General features: G+C 41.9%; 1 protein-coding gene across 2 annotated transcripts in view; it reads right to left on the bottom strand.

Moving 5' to 3' along the window:
* The window catches only part of ERBB4 (erb-b2 receptor tyrosine kinase 4), a 1,244,626-nt gene extending 1,239,691 nt beyond the window's left edge, over window positions 1-4,935 (bottom strand). For both annotated transcript variants that reach the window (XM_081582978.1, XM_081582977.1), the window contains exon 1: window positions 4,052-4,935. In XM_081582978.1, coding sequence (XP_081439104.1) covers window positions 4,052-4,133 — 82 coding nt within the window. In that variant the 5' untranslated portion in view covers window positions 4,134-4,935. The remainder of the gene's footprint in view (window positions 1-4,051) is intronic.
* Between the last annotated feature and the right edge of the window lie 11,856 nt (window positions 4,936-16,791).

A 16,791-nucleotide genomic window follows, 5' to 3' on the forward strand; every position in this document is an offset into this window, starting at 1 on the left:
CAATGGAATGGCTTGCGATTGTCCAGCCAACCAGCCATATCAGATTTATCAGAAAGAAAGAATGAAAACTGACTCAGAGGACTCCTGCAGTGGCTGAGTGGCAGGTTGCTGGGAAAGACACGCACAAAAAGAATACCCTTAGTGATGATCGGGAAAATATATATTCATATGTGTAAATTCAATAAATAAAAAGGTGTAAAAAAAGAACCTATAGCAATGGAAAGGGTGAATGCATAAGACAGATGATAAATAGCACTTCTATTTAAGAAGCAAAGGGATGAAAGCTCATGAATACTAAATATCTGAATCTACTTTAAGAAGAAAATATGGTTTTTCCTCAAATGAATGCAAACTCCAAAAATCAGTCAATGCAAACTTAGTGTGCTCAGGCTAGAGCAAAAAATACATAAATCTTCCATGAAGTGCATGCCCTGGTAAATATTCTAATGCAATTTCTTAATTAAGACACATATTCAGTGACTAAATTACAATCATACATATAAAGGAGTTAGTATCTTGATTTCAAAAAATTTGACTTTCTATGCATGTATGATGAAAAAAATAAAAGGAGTTTGGTTAAAGAAAAAAAATCAGAAATCAAGGAATCATGACACAACCAGAGTCATCCAATTTTACCATATCAGTCCACATTATAGTATTTTCAAGTGATTTGCAGTCACAATAAAAGGTATAAATTTATTTGGAAGCATTCTGAAGAAAAAAATTATACCTTACTTTAAAAAGGCTCCTTTTACATATATATGAATTTGAAAAATTGAAAGAAAAGAAAAAGCAGAAACTGTACTCATGGGTGTGCTTACAATAAATACATGCAGGGAGAGAACTGATTTTTTTAAAAATTACATTGAACATCTTTTCATCATTTAACTAAGTTTTATTCACCTTTTGCTTCTCAAATGTTTAAAAATTTGATTCTGGAGATATATCTTAAGGACGGAGGAAAAATATATGCTCTTTTATAGAATGAAAAGCAGGACTAAAGTTACTTGCAAATAAAAAATAGGGACTGAACTTGTTCATCACATATCTATTAAGGTATGTAAGACCACCACTTCAGTACCACTACACATATATACATATATATTTCAACACAAAGGTGATACTGATCATTTTCCATCATGGCAGGAAGACTGAAAATCTGGAATTCTTCTTTTTAGAGATAAAGATTTTATAACAGCTATATAAAGGGCTCTTGGCTATAATACTTCTCAATAAAATAAATCACTAAAAATGAGATGAAGTCCTTCAGAATACTAAAAAACAAAACAAACAAAAAAATCTTCTCTAAAGCTGATTTTTCCCCCCAAGGAAGAGAAAAATAAGAACATGCCCTCTTCAGATACAACTATTTTATATCTTAGATCTATACAACAGAACCCTGCCCATCTCATATTTTTATTCTGTTCACATAGAGCAGTAAATAAGGTGCATTCCTTCTGCTTCTTAAGAAATTAGCATTTCAAAAATATGCCACTTTCCCCTGAACTCCAAGCGTGTCTAATAATTCGAGAAGCAGATTGTCTTCCCTCGTTTCCTTAATTTGTTTCATCTAAAAGCAATTCACTCAACATCTTGTCGCCCTCTGGCAGCTTAGTTTACTTATCCGCACTTAATTTCTCATTTGGACCAAAACAAACTCCTCCAAACTGCTACTGACGGCTAACCGCGAGAGGGGAGACACGCGATATGTATTTACTTGGGAACATACAGCCACAGCCACAAACACACAGAGCCTCGCTCATACCCAGAATGTAACTTGGTTTTATAAAAGCACATTAAAACCAGCCGAACTTTCCCTGTCAGGTGCGGCGGAGTGGGGGTGGGGAAGATTGCGAAAAGAAAAAAAAAAAAAAGGTGTCCTGGAGGCATTTACAGTTTCCAGTGGATCACCTTAGCCTGCGTGTTGAAATTATACCAGGGAGGCAACCAGGAGCTTTTCTTTGTGCAGCCCTTTCATCTAGATCACTTTGTGTTTGGAACAAGTGAGACTCGCCTTTGTGTCCCCAGAATTTCAAGTACAGAGTCACACTCGTAACAACAATGGCACGCTAATCCTCGCGCTCTAAATGGGCTCACTTGTGTGGGTATGACAATTCACGGGGGAAAAGCGAGAAGAGACCAGCGAGGGTGCGAGCCGGTGTCGCCAGAGACGAGGAAGAGGACAGCTGCAGAACTAATTTGGATTACATTCCTTGCAGAAATTCTGAAAAGGGCTTTTCGGCATAGCTCAAGCCCGAGCCGCACAGTTAATACCCAATCGCTGCGGACTCGCAGCCGGGTCCCCCAGCGGCAGAGGTTGCACCAGACAGCCCCCCAGTAGGTCGCCCGGTGGAAATTCCTCTCGGCTAAGCCTGCGTGTCAGTCGCAACTGCTTCTGAATGGGTCAATGTGCATAATCAACCCATTGAGAGGAAATATGAAGGGACGCGGAGTGGGGAGGGAGATAAAAAGGGATGTATCTAAGAGGCCGCTTGGAATCTCAAGTCGGTGTTGGTGTAATTCCGGAGGTGGCTGGAGCCCGGGACCTGGTATGCATGAAGAATTTCGGAGTAATTGGGAGGGTGCAAACGGCCAGAACAAACGGCGCACATTGTGCCATTCGAAGGTCATTTTGAAAGGCTCGAGGATTGTAACTTGTTATTTACTAGGCTGGGGGTGGGGGGTGGGGGGTGGGGGCGGGGGCGGAGCGGGAAAACTCCAGCGCGCTGTTTTCTTGGTGAGGTCAGAAGGACACCCTCCAAGGGCCTGAAACTCTCCCTCTCGCCACTCCCCGGGGGCTTTATCTTCTCAAGGTGCCTCCCACAACCCCGGGACCAGCCCCGTATGGTTCCGGAAATCTCCCCGGCTCTCCAAAAGAGCCCCCTTAGCCGCGTCAGTCCCCGGTTTTCCTGGCCCTTTCCTGTCCCACTTTCATCCCCAGGAAACTCAAGTGTCAGAAACTTTGAGCTCCCTGGGCCCTCAGGGGCTGTCATCCACCCTGCGGGCCCCGCCGCGCCTCCTCCCCTGGGGTCAGTTCGCCTCCTGCCCCGCGGGGTCCCGGGGCGCTAGCTCCCCGGCCAGCAGTGGTAGCGCACCCTGCGCCGCCGCACCCGCCTTGGGTTCAATCAATTCTCCTGACGGGTCGGCTCGGCAGCCGCGCCCGGCAGTAAACAGAAGTTGGAGGGACTCCGGCCAATAGCAAGTTGAACTACAGGAAGAACTCTTCCTGGAGCCAAACACAGAAACCGACGGGAAGGCCGGGCTCCCGGCTTAAGTCGGTCAAGCCATTAAAAAAAAAAAAAAAAAGGTCAAGCAAGCAAGCCAGTTCCCCTTTAGTCCGCGGGGCGAGGGCTGGGGACGCCAGCGGAGGAGGCCTTGCGTTCCCGGGCCCCCCGGCCGAGGCGTGTCCTGCCGCCGTGCTTCGGCTCCCAGGCTGGGCTCGAGTCGGGTCTGACCCCGCAGGCTCGGACGGCCAGGGACGCAGCGGCCGCGGGCAGCGCTCACAGGTGCAAAGCCGGCTCTCGGAGCTCCTCTCCCCACTGCCCTCCCGCTCCCCGGAGCCCAGCTGCCACGGCCCCGGGACCCCAATCCTGCCCCGGAGCCCCGGGTGGGCAGCACTTCCCCGAGGCTTCTTCCCCGCGGGCGGGGGCGGGGGGTAGGCAGACACGGCAAGGAGCGTCTCCTCTGACTCCGGCTTTGGGTCTCCCACGTCCCGCACAACAGGCGCCACCAGAAGGAATCCGGCTTAGGGAGGCTCGAAGAAAACGCGCGAGAAATAAACAAGAGAGAGAGAAAAGGGACGGAGAAAGGGGCGCAGAGTGGTTTTTCCCGATAAATAAAACACATGCCCACGCAGAGTGTAAGTTTGGGATAGAAAGAGGGACGAACGAAAAACCCAAGGAAGAGGCGCGGGTGACGTGGTCCCTCCACGCCCGGGAGCGAGAGGGTCTCCGGTTGGGAGAAGGGCGCAGGGGGGCAAGGAGCCACCCGGCGCCGCTCGGCCGGCAGCAGCAGGTTCAACCCTGGGAGCACGAGATGGACCGCGACCCACCTGACTGAGAAGAGCTGGGCTGGACGGTCCCCGCCGCCACGAGAAGGCTCACCCAGACCCACAGTCCTGTCGCCAGCTTCATTTTTTGGAAGTCTCAGATCCAGTGCTGACAATTACATGTCCAAATGGCATAATCCCCTTTCGGGCACGCGGAGGAGATCCCTCGGCCCGGCGTGCGTGGGGGCGCGAGGGGCACTGGCGCGCCCGGCGCACCGGCTCCGAGCGCGGGCGACCGAGTCCGCGTCCGCGGGTCTAGGGCCCTGACCCGGAGGACCGGGAGGGCGCGCGCGGGTGGGAGTGTACTAGAGGGTGTGCGGCGGTGCTCCGAGCCGGACCGGGCAGCTGGGTCCCCGTGTGAGCCTCCGCTTTCTCGCTCCCTCCTCACTTTCTCGCTCTCTCTCCCTGGTTGGTCAACAATAAAAAGGAAGGGTTCGGAAAAGGGTTTCCAAAAAAAAAAAGTTGATTGCAAACAGGCGGTAGGTTTCCGGCCTCTCCCCCCAGCCGGACTCGGTTCGACTCCCTTTTCAGTTTCCTTGCACCTCCAGTCCAAATTGGGAGGAAAGGGGCGGGGGGGTGGGGAGGGAAGCTTCTCGCTTCACCCCCGATCCTGTGTTTTTTTGGGGTTTTTTTTTGCTGTCAGCTTTCCTCACACTTGTCCGGCGGCTGCGGTAATTAAAGCTCCGAGCGTCATTTCCAACGCTCCGCGGTCTCCAGCTGCAGCCCCACCGAGAAATTAATAAGACTCCGTCCGGGAGGAAAAAAAAAAAAAAGGGTTGGTGGGGGGGCGGGCAGTGGGTAAAACAACCCTCCACGCAACCAGGCTGGCTCGGCTCAGCCGCGCAAACCCCGCCCCCGCTCTGACCCAACTAGCCACGCCTTCCCCCCTAAAGGGAAATCTTATTGGTTCAGCCACTCCCCAAAATCGTGGGCCTCAGGAGTTGGGAAAACACCTGTCAGGGAGCCGGGAGCCTAGCGGTGGGGGCGGGGAAAGCTGGATTTAAAGGGCTCACCGGAGGCCACAAACTGAATCAGAGATCTCCCCTTCCCAAAACACACACCGGACAGCTGGCCCGGAAAGCGCGCAGACCACCCGAAGGATGCCTACAGAAAAGATTTTTTTTTTTTTCAGCCAGAAAGTCACCATTTACTCCATACTCCACGGTGCTCATCCACAGACTGGACCTGCCCTAGAAATAGAAGAAAAGAATACGCTGCTTCAATTGTATTAGCCTACCTCGCTTCCTACTTCCTCGTGCTTTACTTTCAGACAGTAGTTCAAAAGCTGGTTCAGTAATTGTTAACATCTGCGGAATAGGTAGTCCTGGGAATCTAAGCACTCCTCTTTCTTCAACTAGACAGTCTCTCCCATCATTCCCACACTCGCAAATTGATCAAACTAGACTTTCACATTTGTAGAGCTGCATCTTTAGATTTTTTAGACTTTATGGGGTCATTTCGTCTTTTCCTTGGATTCTAGGACAACTTGGTTTTAGGTTCATTCTCATTAAGAAGATTCTAGTCCAAAGCCACCAATTTGGTTCTAAATGGCTAGAAATTGTCCCAGGGCTGAGCTGCTCAGTCTGAAATAACTTAGGGCAAATGCCAGCATATAACCAACCTCAAATGATTAGGTTTATCCTACAGTGGATCCTACTTAAGTCCTCTTCCATGTTCACACTCCACGACCTCCAGAGGTCATTGCTAGCCATAGGAGTTTCTGGACTCTTCTTGGTCTAAAACATATGGGATTGGATCATATCAGTGCACATATCCCTTGCTTTTTACAGCTCTGAAACTGTACCCAGGACAGAGGCCAGAACCTCCTGAGGGTAGGAGGTTATTGGTTTGCTATTTGCACAGGCGTTCTATGAATGAATTATTTTCCCTTTTCAGCTTCTCTAGAAGCAGCAACAACATAAATAAAAAAATATCAGGGGAGCTTAAAAATTAAGCCACCCTGCATCCTCAGTCATCATTTGAGACCTTCCTATTCCTCCCCCACATCTTTTATCTGTAGTCGTGTCCCTTAAGAATTTGCGTGGAGTTGGAACAGAGTGAAACAGCAGCTTCTTCCCAGAGGCCTGAGCCTTCCCTTTCTTAGGCCCACAGCAAGTAAGAGGAACAGAGAGGAGGCCAAACAAGCTGAGCATGCAGCTTTACCCAGAAGTAGCACAGGGCTGGAAGAAATTAAGCCTTGAGCAGGTGATGGTGACTTGGCCATAGTAGTACTGACTGCAGCAGAAGTGTTCACACTGCTCTTTGGGATTATCTTTGCTGTTTTTCTCACCCTCTTCCCTTTTTCTTTTCTTTCATTCAATCTCTTTCCACTCCCCTTTCCCTAAATCCCCTTGTGTTTCCTAGGACAACTCTCAAACACCTCTCTTCCATGAAAGCTACTTCTTTTAAAAATTTCCACCTCTCCCCAGAACTTAAATTTATGTATTGAAAAACTCTTCTTTCTGACAATTACTTTGCAAGAAATGAAGAAATAAATAGTGTATTTTAGCTTAAATTGAGGAGAAAATTAAATACTCTGGATATTTTAAGTTTTTTTCCTACTTGAGTCCATTGTAATAGTTTTTACTCTCCATCAATTTGATAGTTCTGTTGGGGCAGGAACTCTCCTATATACATTGGTTTCAATCAAGTATCTAAAGTAATTCTTGGTAAAAGAGGTATTTCAGTTAATATTCAGTGGTTTAAAAAATTGGTCTTACATATATTTTGGATGCTAGACAATCTATACAAGATACCCACCAATTACATTAGACTTGACACACCTGTGATTTGCCTTTAATCCTCAAGTTGTTCAGGCTTGATCCCATTTTCCTGGTTCTAACTGATTGATTGATACCTGGCCAAAGTTGTGTTGCATCTGACCACTAGCCTATGGAAAGAATTGGCATGAAAGCCCTACTCAAAAAGAGCATCCTATTCAATCCTGAGTAGCCCTATCCTGAGTCTAGCTCAAATAATTTGAATATTAGAACCCAGAGATTTAGACAGGAAGGTGGTACTCTGTATGGGCATACGGGAAGAGTGAGAAAGTAGAAGTCATGAGCTAGAGTCAAAAATTAATTCTTTCTATTTCTACTTTCATTTGTTTCCTATCTCAAGTGAGTCATTCTAAGTTGAGACACTCAAAGTTCCAAGTTAGACCAGTCAAAATGCCTTGGTCACTATTGATCAGAAGAGAGATGGTCACTCCCAGTGAATTTCTCCCCTTGGATTTTTGTGCAAGGAAAAAAAGAATTCATTTTCAGTCATTCTGTGGTGGCTTTTGAGATATAAAAGTCCAGAGGTGGCTTGTCTATATTTCTTTCTATGTAGGGATGACCAGGGTGCAGTGAGAAAGAAAGAAGTTGCCATTTGAAAGGGGCAAAAGATCAGGTAGGTGTGGAAAATATTCAGGCTCTTCTGGTGGCTTTGTTGTTCACATCTCTTAAACTAGTTCAGTTCTGTTATCTGAAGCCAGAACAGCATGGCCTGGTAAAGGAATTTCTCTAACCTGAGAGAGATACAGACCATCATATACCCTGAAGAAGTTACCTTGAGAAGGCCCATGCTGGTCAGTTTCCAGTGCCAGTTTCTCATGATTTCTCATGGCCTAAGCCATAACCCCAACAGAGAAATTCCTTTGGCCTTTGCTGCCCCCCATAACCTCTGTTTTTTCACTTCATTTCCTCCATTAGTGGTAGAATTCAAGGAGAATCTTGACATCATGAGTGTCAGAATACTACTGGTAGGAGAAGGGAACACATTGACCTCAGAGTTCACTGTATTTGGGACAAATACCAACTAAGAAAAGACAGCAAGAACCTATCATGAATCATTAGTCTTCTCCTGAACATTTAGAAATAAATACAGAACTCCAATTTCCCTCCCTGGCCAACATCATCTTACTCAATATGTTTCTAAGTTATCTGGTGATCATAAGCAACTCACTTCACAGACTTGAGCCCTTTGCCTCATCGTTAAAGAAAGGGATGGTTATGCCCCAAATCTAAGACTCTATGAATCTATGATTTACTGATCACTTACTAAGTACAAGTCACAACTTCCACAGATTTCATTTACTTCTTATATTCTTTCTGTTTTCCCCACTCACTCCTAAATACTACTTCATCTGGGGCACCAACACAGCCACATATTAAACTGCCTTAGGAAAATATCCAAATAACCTTGCTACTATATTACTGTGAACTGCTCAAAGCTCTGGATCTTTACTATTCTAATAGCCAAGAAATTTGGGTAGATACAAATACCAATCAAGTTCAGTATTATGATAATCGAGCAGATGACAGATGCAGTGTTTTTGCCTTTGGTTGGCTGCTTTTTATTAACTAGCAGTTGGAATAACATCGTTGCTCTTAACCCAAGAGTTTTGAAATTCTCTGATACTTTGGTGATGTTCAATGTCTTAAAGCTTAAAAACAAAATTTAAACTTTCAAACATTTAAAAAAATCATAAATATATATTAAAGAAATGTTTTTGTTACTTTAGTTAATTTAATATTCAAAGAGGACCTCCCTGGGAATATTTTGGTTTTGGTTAGTGTTTTCTTTTATGTGCGTGATTAAGACTTAATTAATGACACCACCCTTATGGCAGAAAGCGAAGAGGAACTGAAGATCCTCTTGATGAAAATGAAAGAGGAGAGTGAAAAAAACTGCCTTAAAACTCAACATTTAAAAAAACTAAAATGATGGCATCTGGTCCCATCACTTCATGGCAAATAGAGAGGGAAACAATGGAAACAGTGACAGACTTTATTTTCTTGGGTTCCAAAATCACTGCAGATGGTGACTGCAGCCATGAAATTAAAAGACGCTTGCTTCTTGGAAGAAAAGTTTTGACCAACCTACATGGCACATTAAAAAGCAGACACATTACTTTGTTGACAAAGGTCCATCTAGCCAAAGCTTTGATTTTTCCAGTAGCCATGTATGGATGTGAGAGTTGGACCATAAAGAAAGCTAAGTGTGGAAGAATTGATGCTTTTGATCTGTGGTGTTGGAAAAGACTCTTGAGAGTCCCTTGGACTGCAAAGAGATCCAACCAGTCCATCCTAAAGGAAATCAGCCCTGTATATCCATTGGAAGGACTGATGCTGGAGCTGAAACTCCAATCCTTTGGCCACCTGATGCAAAGAACTGACTCGTTGGATAAGACACTTATGCTGGGAAAGATTGAAGGCTGGAGGAGAAGGGGACAACAGAGGGTGAGATGGTTGGATGGCATCACCGACTCAATGGACATGAGTTGGAGCAAGCTTTGAGAGTTGGTGATGGACAGGGAAGACTGGCGTGCTACAGTCCATGGAGTTGCAAAGAGTCAGTCACAACTGAGCAACTGAACTGAAGTCGTAATTTTTCAAATGCTAAGGATGAGTGACTGAATGTAAATAAATCATATCTGTGTTGCTTTTATATCCATTCATCAGTGTCTGTCCAAGTCCTTACAGACATTTTTTGTTTGTGGTTGAAACTGCAAAACAATTTCAGCCTGATGGACAGAGTAGTCTTTGCAAAGAAGTTATGCAAAAATAATTTCCCTGGTAAGGCCTTTTCCTGTTGTGTTTCTGCTTTATGTATTTTCTTCAAATAAGTCCTTTGCCCCGCATGGCTTTTTCTACTGCCTCGTAAGCTTAAAAACAAAGTAAACCTTCAATAACTTTTTCCAATTGAAATCTAAGAGGAAAAGGGACAGTTCTATTTTTGCATGTCCATGTATTTATAAATTTATTAACTTAGTGAGGTTACTTATCGAGGCTTTGACTCTACCTATCCTGAAATCTGAACCAAAATAAAATCTGTTATTTTTTCAGGTAGCTTCTTATGTTGCATTTCCTTCCTTCTGTATTCTTAACTCAGCAAAGAGCTTGATCATATTAAGGTTAAAACACAGATTTCTCAAAAGAATCTGATGTTACATTTGCCATACACACACAAGTGGATATTATTCTGACTAAGATCACAAGTTCTTAGAATTTTCCTTGAACACCTGCCAAATAGTCAACTGAAGTCATAATTTAGAAACCATGTATTTTCTTCTCAGGTTTGTATAGGGATGTATGAATCTTCAAAGCTCCAGCGAAAAGGTTCTACTAGTTTAGAAAGGGTGCTAAGCTTGTTGAGGCTTCTTCTCTCAACACATGTACCTCCTTGCCTGATCAATTACCTCTCAGTATGTCCAGTTTCCATTTCCTTTTTTTTAATTCTTTAATTCTCTTGATACTCTACCCTTTCCCAATCTCTCCTTACCTCTAAAAATCTGTTAGGAGGCCCAAGACATCTGGTAGTTTCCCTTCTCGGTCCTGACTCCAAATGTATCACAATTTTCTGCAATCCCAGTTTATTTAACACTGAAGATATACCATGTTTCAAAATATTTAATGCTACAGCTCACCAGTAGTGGCTTCCCAAGTGGCACTAGTGGTAAAGAAACTACCTGCCAATGCAAGAGACATTAGAAACCAGGTTCGATCCCTGGGTTGGGAAGATCCCCTGGAGCAGGGCCTGGCAACTCACTCCAGTGTGTTTGCCTGGAAAATCCCCATGGACAGAGGAGCCTATCGGGCTACAGTCTGTAGGGTCGCAAAGAATCCGACAAAACTGAAGCAACTTAGCACGTATGTGGTAGAGAAGCTATAAGAATTATTGAATCTCACATATCAGTAGCAAAAAAAAAAAAAAATTACAATAAAGAAATGGCAGGGAATTTCCTAACATTCCAGTGGATAGAACTTGGTGTTTTCACTGCTGGGGCCTGGGTTCAATCCCTGGTTGGGGAACTAACATCCAACAAGCTGCATGCTACAGCCAAAAAAAAGGAAAAGGTCAAAAGCTAGACTTTTCATTAGGTTTGATGACAAGGAAGAAAGTACTAATAAAAGGACATGTGGTGGTATTTACATATTTTCTACAGAAGGATAGTTACTAATTTATCACCATATTGATCAACCTACAAATGTTTTCCCTTTTGACTTGCCATTAAGGTCCATGAAGACTCTAGGAAAAAAAAACACTGGTTGAAATATCTTTACTTCTGAAGTGTTAGATTTTCATTTAAGAAATCCAATCATGAGCATAGTTTGATTCCCATCCACCTTTGAAAATTGAAACTGCTGATACAACAAACATCTTTGTGCTACTCGATCAAAGCAGTATGGCTTAAGAAAGATAAAAATATTCCAAAAGCTGATAATATTTAACTCAGTGCAAAATATCAGTATTCAATTAAGCTCTATTTAGATGGGGAAAAGTCTAGCTGAATAATATTTCAAATCTGAAGTAAGAACATCTACATTTATAAAAATAATCTTAGTAAGGAAAAAATATAAAGCAATATAAAGTTAGAGAAATATTTTTTGCTCAATGAAACTTTTACCTAAATATAATTGGGAACATGGATTTTCCAGTAGGCATGTCTGGATGTGAGAATTGGACTATAAAGAAAGCTGAGTGCTGAAGAATTGATGCTTTTGAACTGTGGTGTTGGAGAAGACTCTTGAGAGTCCTTTGGACTACAAAGAGATCCAACCAGTCCATCCTAAAGGAAATCAGTCCTGAATATTCATTGGAAGGACTGATGCTGAAGCTGAAACTCCAAAATTTTGGCCACCTGATGCGAAGAACCGACTCGTTGGAAAAGACCCTGATGCTGAGAAAGATTGAAGGCAGGAGGAGAAGGGGACGACAGAGGACGAGATGGTTGGATGGCATCACCGACTTGATGGACGTAAGTTTGAGCAAGCTCCAAGAGATGGTGATGGACAGGGAAGCCTAGTGTGCTGCAGTCCATGGGGTCTCAAAGTGTCAGACATGACTAAGCGACTGAACTGAACTGAATTAAACAATTTTCAAACAACACAATTTCTCAAGTACACAGTCAATTTAAACTCATTGTATTAACAGTATGTAATGTCATATTCTGAGTTTCCATTGTGAGACTAACTTTTTTTCTTTTTTGGCCCAGCCACTCTGCATGTGAGATCTCGGTTCGATGACTAGGGATCAATCCTTTGTCACCTGCAGTGGAAGGGAGCTCAGAATCTTAATCACTATACCACCAGGGAAATCCCAAGCCTAATTTACTTTTAAAATAAAACTAATTTAAAAACAGTGTAAACAGTTGACTTGCCTAGTGGCCCAGATGGTATAGAATCTGCCTGCAATGCAGGAGACCCAGGTTCAATCCCTGGGTTGAGAAGTTCCCCTGGAGAAGGAAATGGCAACCCACTTCAGTATTCTTGCCTGGAGAATCCCATGGACAGAGAAGTCTGGCAAGCTACAGTCCTGGGGTCGCAAAGAGTCAGACACAATTGAGCAACTAACATATATATATATATATTGTATTTGCTTATACTGTACAATGTTTTGCCATTGACAATGTGTGTATTTTATGTATATTTTCAATAAACTTAAATTAATTTGTATTATGATATAAGGTAATAGTTATCTTAGCTATTACAGGCATACTGACTCCACATTCTTTCTATGTAGCCAGAGGGTAAACATAGATAGAGAAAAATGTTCTTTGTCTAATCAAATACTGGAAGAAAATAAAACAATTGTGATAATTTATTGTCATCTATTATATAGAGTGAGATGGTAAAAGAGGTCTGCTTCTTGCAACTTAATTTGACTTTGTTAAATGAATACTTTGAGACAAATGGAATTACTACTTGTCTTAGTGCATCTACTTATCATTCCATTTAGGAGCTCCTCAACCCACTAGGATGGGCTTCCCTGGGGCTCAGACAGTAAAGAACCTGCCTGCAATGCGGGAGACCTGGGTTCAATCCCTGGTTTGGTAAGATCCCCTGGAGGAGGGCATGGCAACCCACTCCATTATTCTTGCCTGGAGAATCCCAAGGACAGAGGAACCTGGTAGGCTACATACAGTTCATGGGGTCACAAAGAGTTGGACATGACTGAGCGACTGAGCGCACACACACACAACCCTCTGGAGATGTTCTGCTTTATACTAAAGATACAATGATTATTGTAGATGTTGTCTGTCTCGCTAACATTTCTCTTCAGAATACTGTTCTGCATGCTGTCATCATGTTCTTTGAATCATAATCCTCACAAAATATTACTTAAACAGCATGAATCAGTGGTAGTATTTACCACAAAATCGAAAACTAATTTTCATTTTGTCTCAACATGATTACATTTAAGTATGCTGCTGCTGGTGCTAAGTCACTTTAGTCGTGTCCGACCCTGTGCGACCCCATAGACGGCAGCCCACCAGGCTCCCCCGTCCCTGGGATTCTCCAGGCAAGAACACTGGAGTGGGTTGCCATTTCCTTCTCCAACGCATGAAAGTGAAAAGTGAAAGTGAAGTCGCTCAGTCGTGTCCGACTCTTCGCAACCCCTTGGACTGCAGCCTACCAGGCTCCTCCGTTCATGGGATTTTCCAGGCAAGAGTACTAGAGTGGGTTGCCATTGCCTTCTCTGACATTTAAGTGTATATAACCTTATTTTCTAAGTATTTGCTGTGAAATGAATACATGTTAGTCACTTACATATATTTACATATATGTATACACATATACCCATTATTTCACCCAAATTTTTGCAATAAATGAAAAAATTTCCTTTCTACTATCTGGTACAATTTATATTCTATTACTTTTTCCCATTTCAGTATGACACTGATGTTTAAAGACACCAAACTAAATGTTTCTAGTATGACCTCCTCCCTTATACTTTCCCACATTTTCCTTCCTCTAGAGATTGTGTTTTTGAAAAAATATAATGATAATTTTATTTTTAAATGAGAAGGGAGAAAATAAATATGAGGTTTCACTGTACTGAGTACTGCATTTGACCCTAGGCAAGGACAGTAAATTATCAGTGATAGCAGAGTGTTAATTAAAAAGGCAGTCAACAAGCAGACACAAAGGTATTCTAGAAAATAATACATGGTTTTACATAATTGAAATATTTGATTCATATATGCAATCATATTATATTTTCAAATTTATGACTCGAAAAGGGTCATCCTGATGAAACTCCTTTGCCTGTTTTCTAAATATGTTTGAAGCGAACAGAAATTCACTATTAATGTAAAATTGGCACTTTTTTTTAACCACAGAAATAAAATCAACATAGCTGGAAGATAAAAATAATTATTTCAAATATTTAAATAGAAACTGTGGCTCTATCAGCCTTTTGGTAAACAAGGACTAATTGCGCTGGCTAAAACTACATCTTCAAGATTGGAAGGCACAGATCCCAAAAAGATACCAAGTCTGGTTCCCACTCATGTGGCCTTCACTGTACATTAATCAGAAGTGTTTGCTATGCAAATCTTGTCATACAAAGCAATTATGGTTGTTCCTAAACTGACCTCATGTTTATTTATTACTTCAGCTTTTTACTTCCAAACCTTGTCTGATCTTTTCGAACACACACAATTTTTATGTTGCTTTTTAAAGGTACACAATACAGTGATTTTTAATTTATTTGTTCATAGTATAAATGGAGAAGCTGTGTAACTCCCTCAATCTGCAATGCAGTGCTTGGTGAGTCTGAATAAAATTCCAGTGTCTGTTCATGCAAACTATTCCCACCCCAGGGTCTTTGTGAGGATGAAGAGGCCCTTCTAATCACTTAAGGCCATGACACCTTGTTTAGTCTTACTCTGCAACATTAGCTGATAACTAATGGAGACTGTCAGCTACAGTACACTAAGCAGAAAAAAACAAAAAGGAGTATTTTTATAGCAGAGTAGTTGAAAGCACAGATACCAAAAATTCATTGGTAACCATTTATTTACATATTTTCTCAACTTTACTTGCCCCCAGCAAGTGGACTCTTAGGGGGAGATTACATTCATCAAGTAAAACAGTTTAAAAGCATAAATCCACCATCAATAATGCCAGCAATGATCTTTAACTGGCTAATATTATATTGCCACAGGAATTCCCATTTTGTGATGTCTGGTTGAGCAACAGTGGCATCCAGTGGCCAGATAATTGTTTCCATGATTAAAGTGTCATGACCAGTTCAGGTGAACAGTACTAAATGCTTCAGACATATTTAGCCTAAGCAAAGGAATTTACTAGGAAAAACAAATCAAATGTCTTTGTTTCCAGAGCAACCTTGGATCAAGTCTAAATCATGAGATTTGACTCTGATGACTACTAAATACTGGCAATCTCTCTAATGTCCCTTAATAATGTCAATTCAGGATACTTATTAACTGTCCACTGTGTATACTCATGTTGACTTCATTACCTGTAACCTTGATATACTAGAAAAATTCCATACAATGAACTAGACACCAGTTATATGAAAAATATTTTACAAAATCAAAAGCTGTAAAACAACAGCTGATAATATGTGCTCAATGCTCATTTTTTTACAAATTGGTCTGATGACCCCGTGAGTTAAATACAACCCCTAATAGTTGTACATAATCCATGAGTGACATCTGGAATCACATTGGTGTTATGGTGGTATAATAAAGAGTCCTGGACCTAAAAGGTTTTTATCCCAGAACTTTTATTTACTGGCAAGCCCAATAAATCCTCTGAACTCAATGATATCTACCTCTCAGGGATTTATGAGGCTTAAATGTGATAAATAAAAAGTTTCCTGCCCAATTCTTTGTCCAGAGTAAGTGCTTAATAATGAAGTAGCAAAAAGCAAGTTCTGTACCCAGACTTCCTTCAGTTTTCCCGTATATAGTTAGGGGATACTAATATCTGCCTCCTAAAATTACAATGAATTTTAAATGAAATAATACATTCAAATTTGTAAACTAGGTCCTGGCATACAGAAAACACTCAATAAACATTTTCTGTTCAAAGTTGCAGTCTTTGTATACAAAAGACAGCTTACTAAGAGCAACAGTAAGAAATGCTTTATAATTTTTCCCCTGGTTCTGATTATATGTAGCCCTGAACTATTCCCTGCCTATGTCATCTATATGATTAATGACGTGTATTCTCGAGTGGGCAAACTATGATGAGAAGTACAGTGTGGGGAGAGATGGAACTTGATCAAAGCAAATCAGTAGCATCAAATCAGGAGCCTTAAGAAGTAAGGAGGATTCTGTTTCAGGAAAAAGAAGGTGAGAGGGAATGAACTAGAATAGCCTGTGAGGAGAGGTGAAAATGTCCAAAATGCATCTAATGTGAGAGAGAGACTGTGAAATTTAAGAGGTAATTGAACCAGTATTGATTTTATCAGAATGTGTTTCACATGCAATTTCATTAAGTAAGACAAACCTGAGTACTACTTGGATTTTCTATTTTCGTTTTTACCCAGTTTGATATAGAATCAGAGCAAGTTAGACCTGATAGCAACTTAGATTTGCAAGGGTTTTGTGAAGTACAGTTAACAACAATATCATTAACACCACTCTTGTTCCCCTTACTGCTACATGTGGATACACATTTTGGAGGTATATTAAAGGGTATGTTAAAGGATATGTTAAAAAATGTTGATTCTGTTCACATTTAGGTATCCTGGGATGTTCTTGGGAGTTTTAGCTGCTTACTTCCTCCCTGATGAGGCTTTAAGTGGCCTCTGCTACTCTCTTTCTCCTTTTTCTTTCAAGTCTATTCTCAGGGCAGATTAATTACTGCTTTCCTCATGGCATTTCAATGAAACGAACATTAGAAAGGAATAACTTCTAGAATAGTTATTTAAAATGCTCCTATAGCCTACCACGTATGTCAAGGTTATCATTTGATTCTAATATAGGTAATTGCTGTTGTAGT

Source organism: Giraffa tippelskirchi, chromosome 3 (assembly GCF_054371585.1).
Source record: "Giraffa tippelskirchi isolate mGirTip1 chromosome 3, T2T-mGirTip1v1.2.pri, whole genome shotgun sequence".
Classification (NCBI taxonomy): Eukaryota; Metazoa; Chordata; class Mammalia; order Artiodactyla; family Giraffidae; genus Giraffa; species Giraffa tippelskirchi.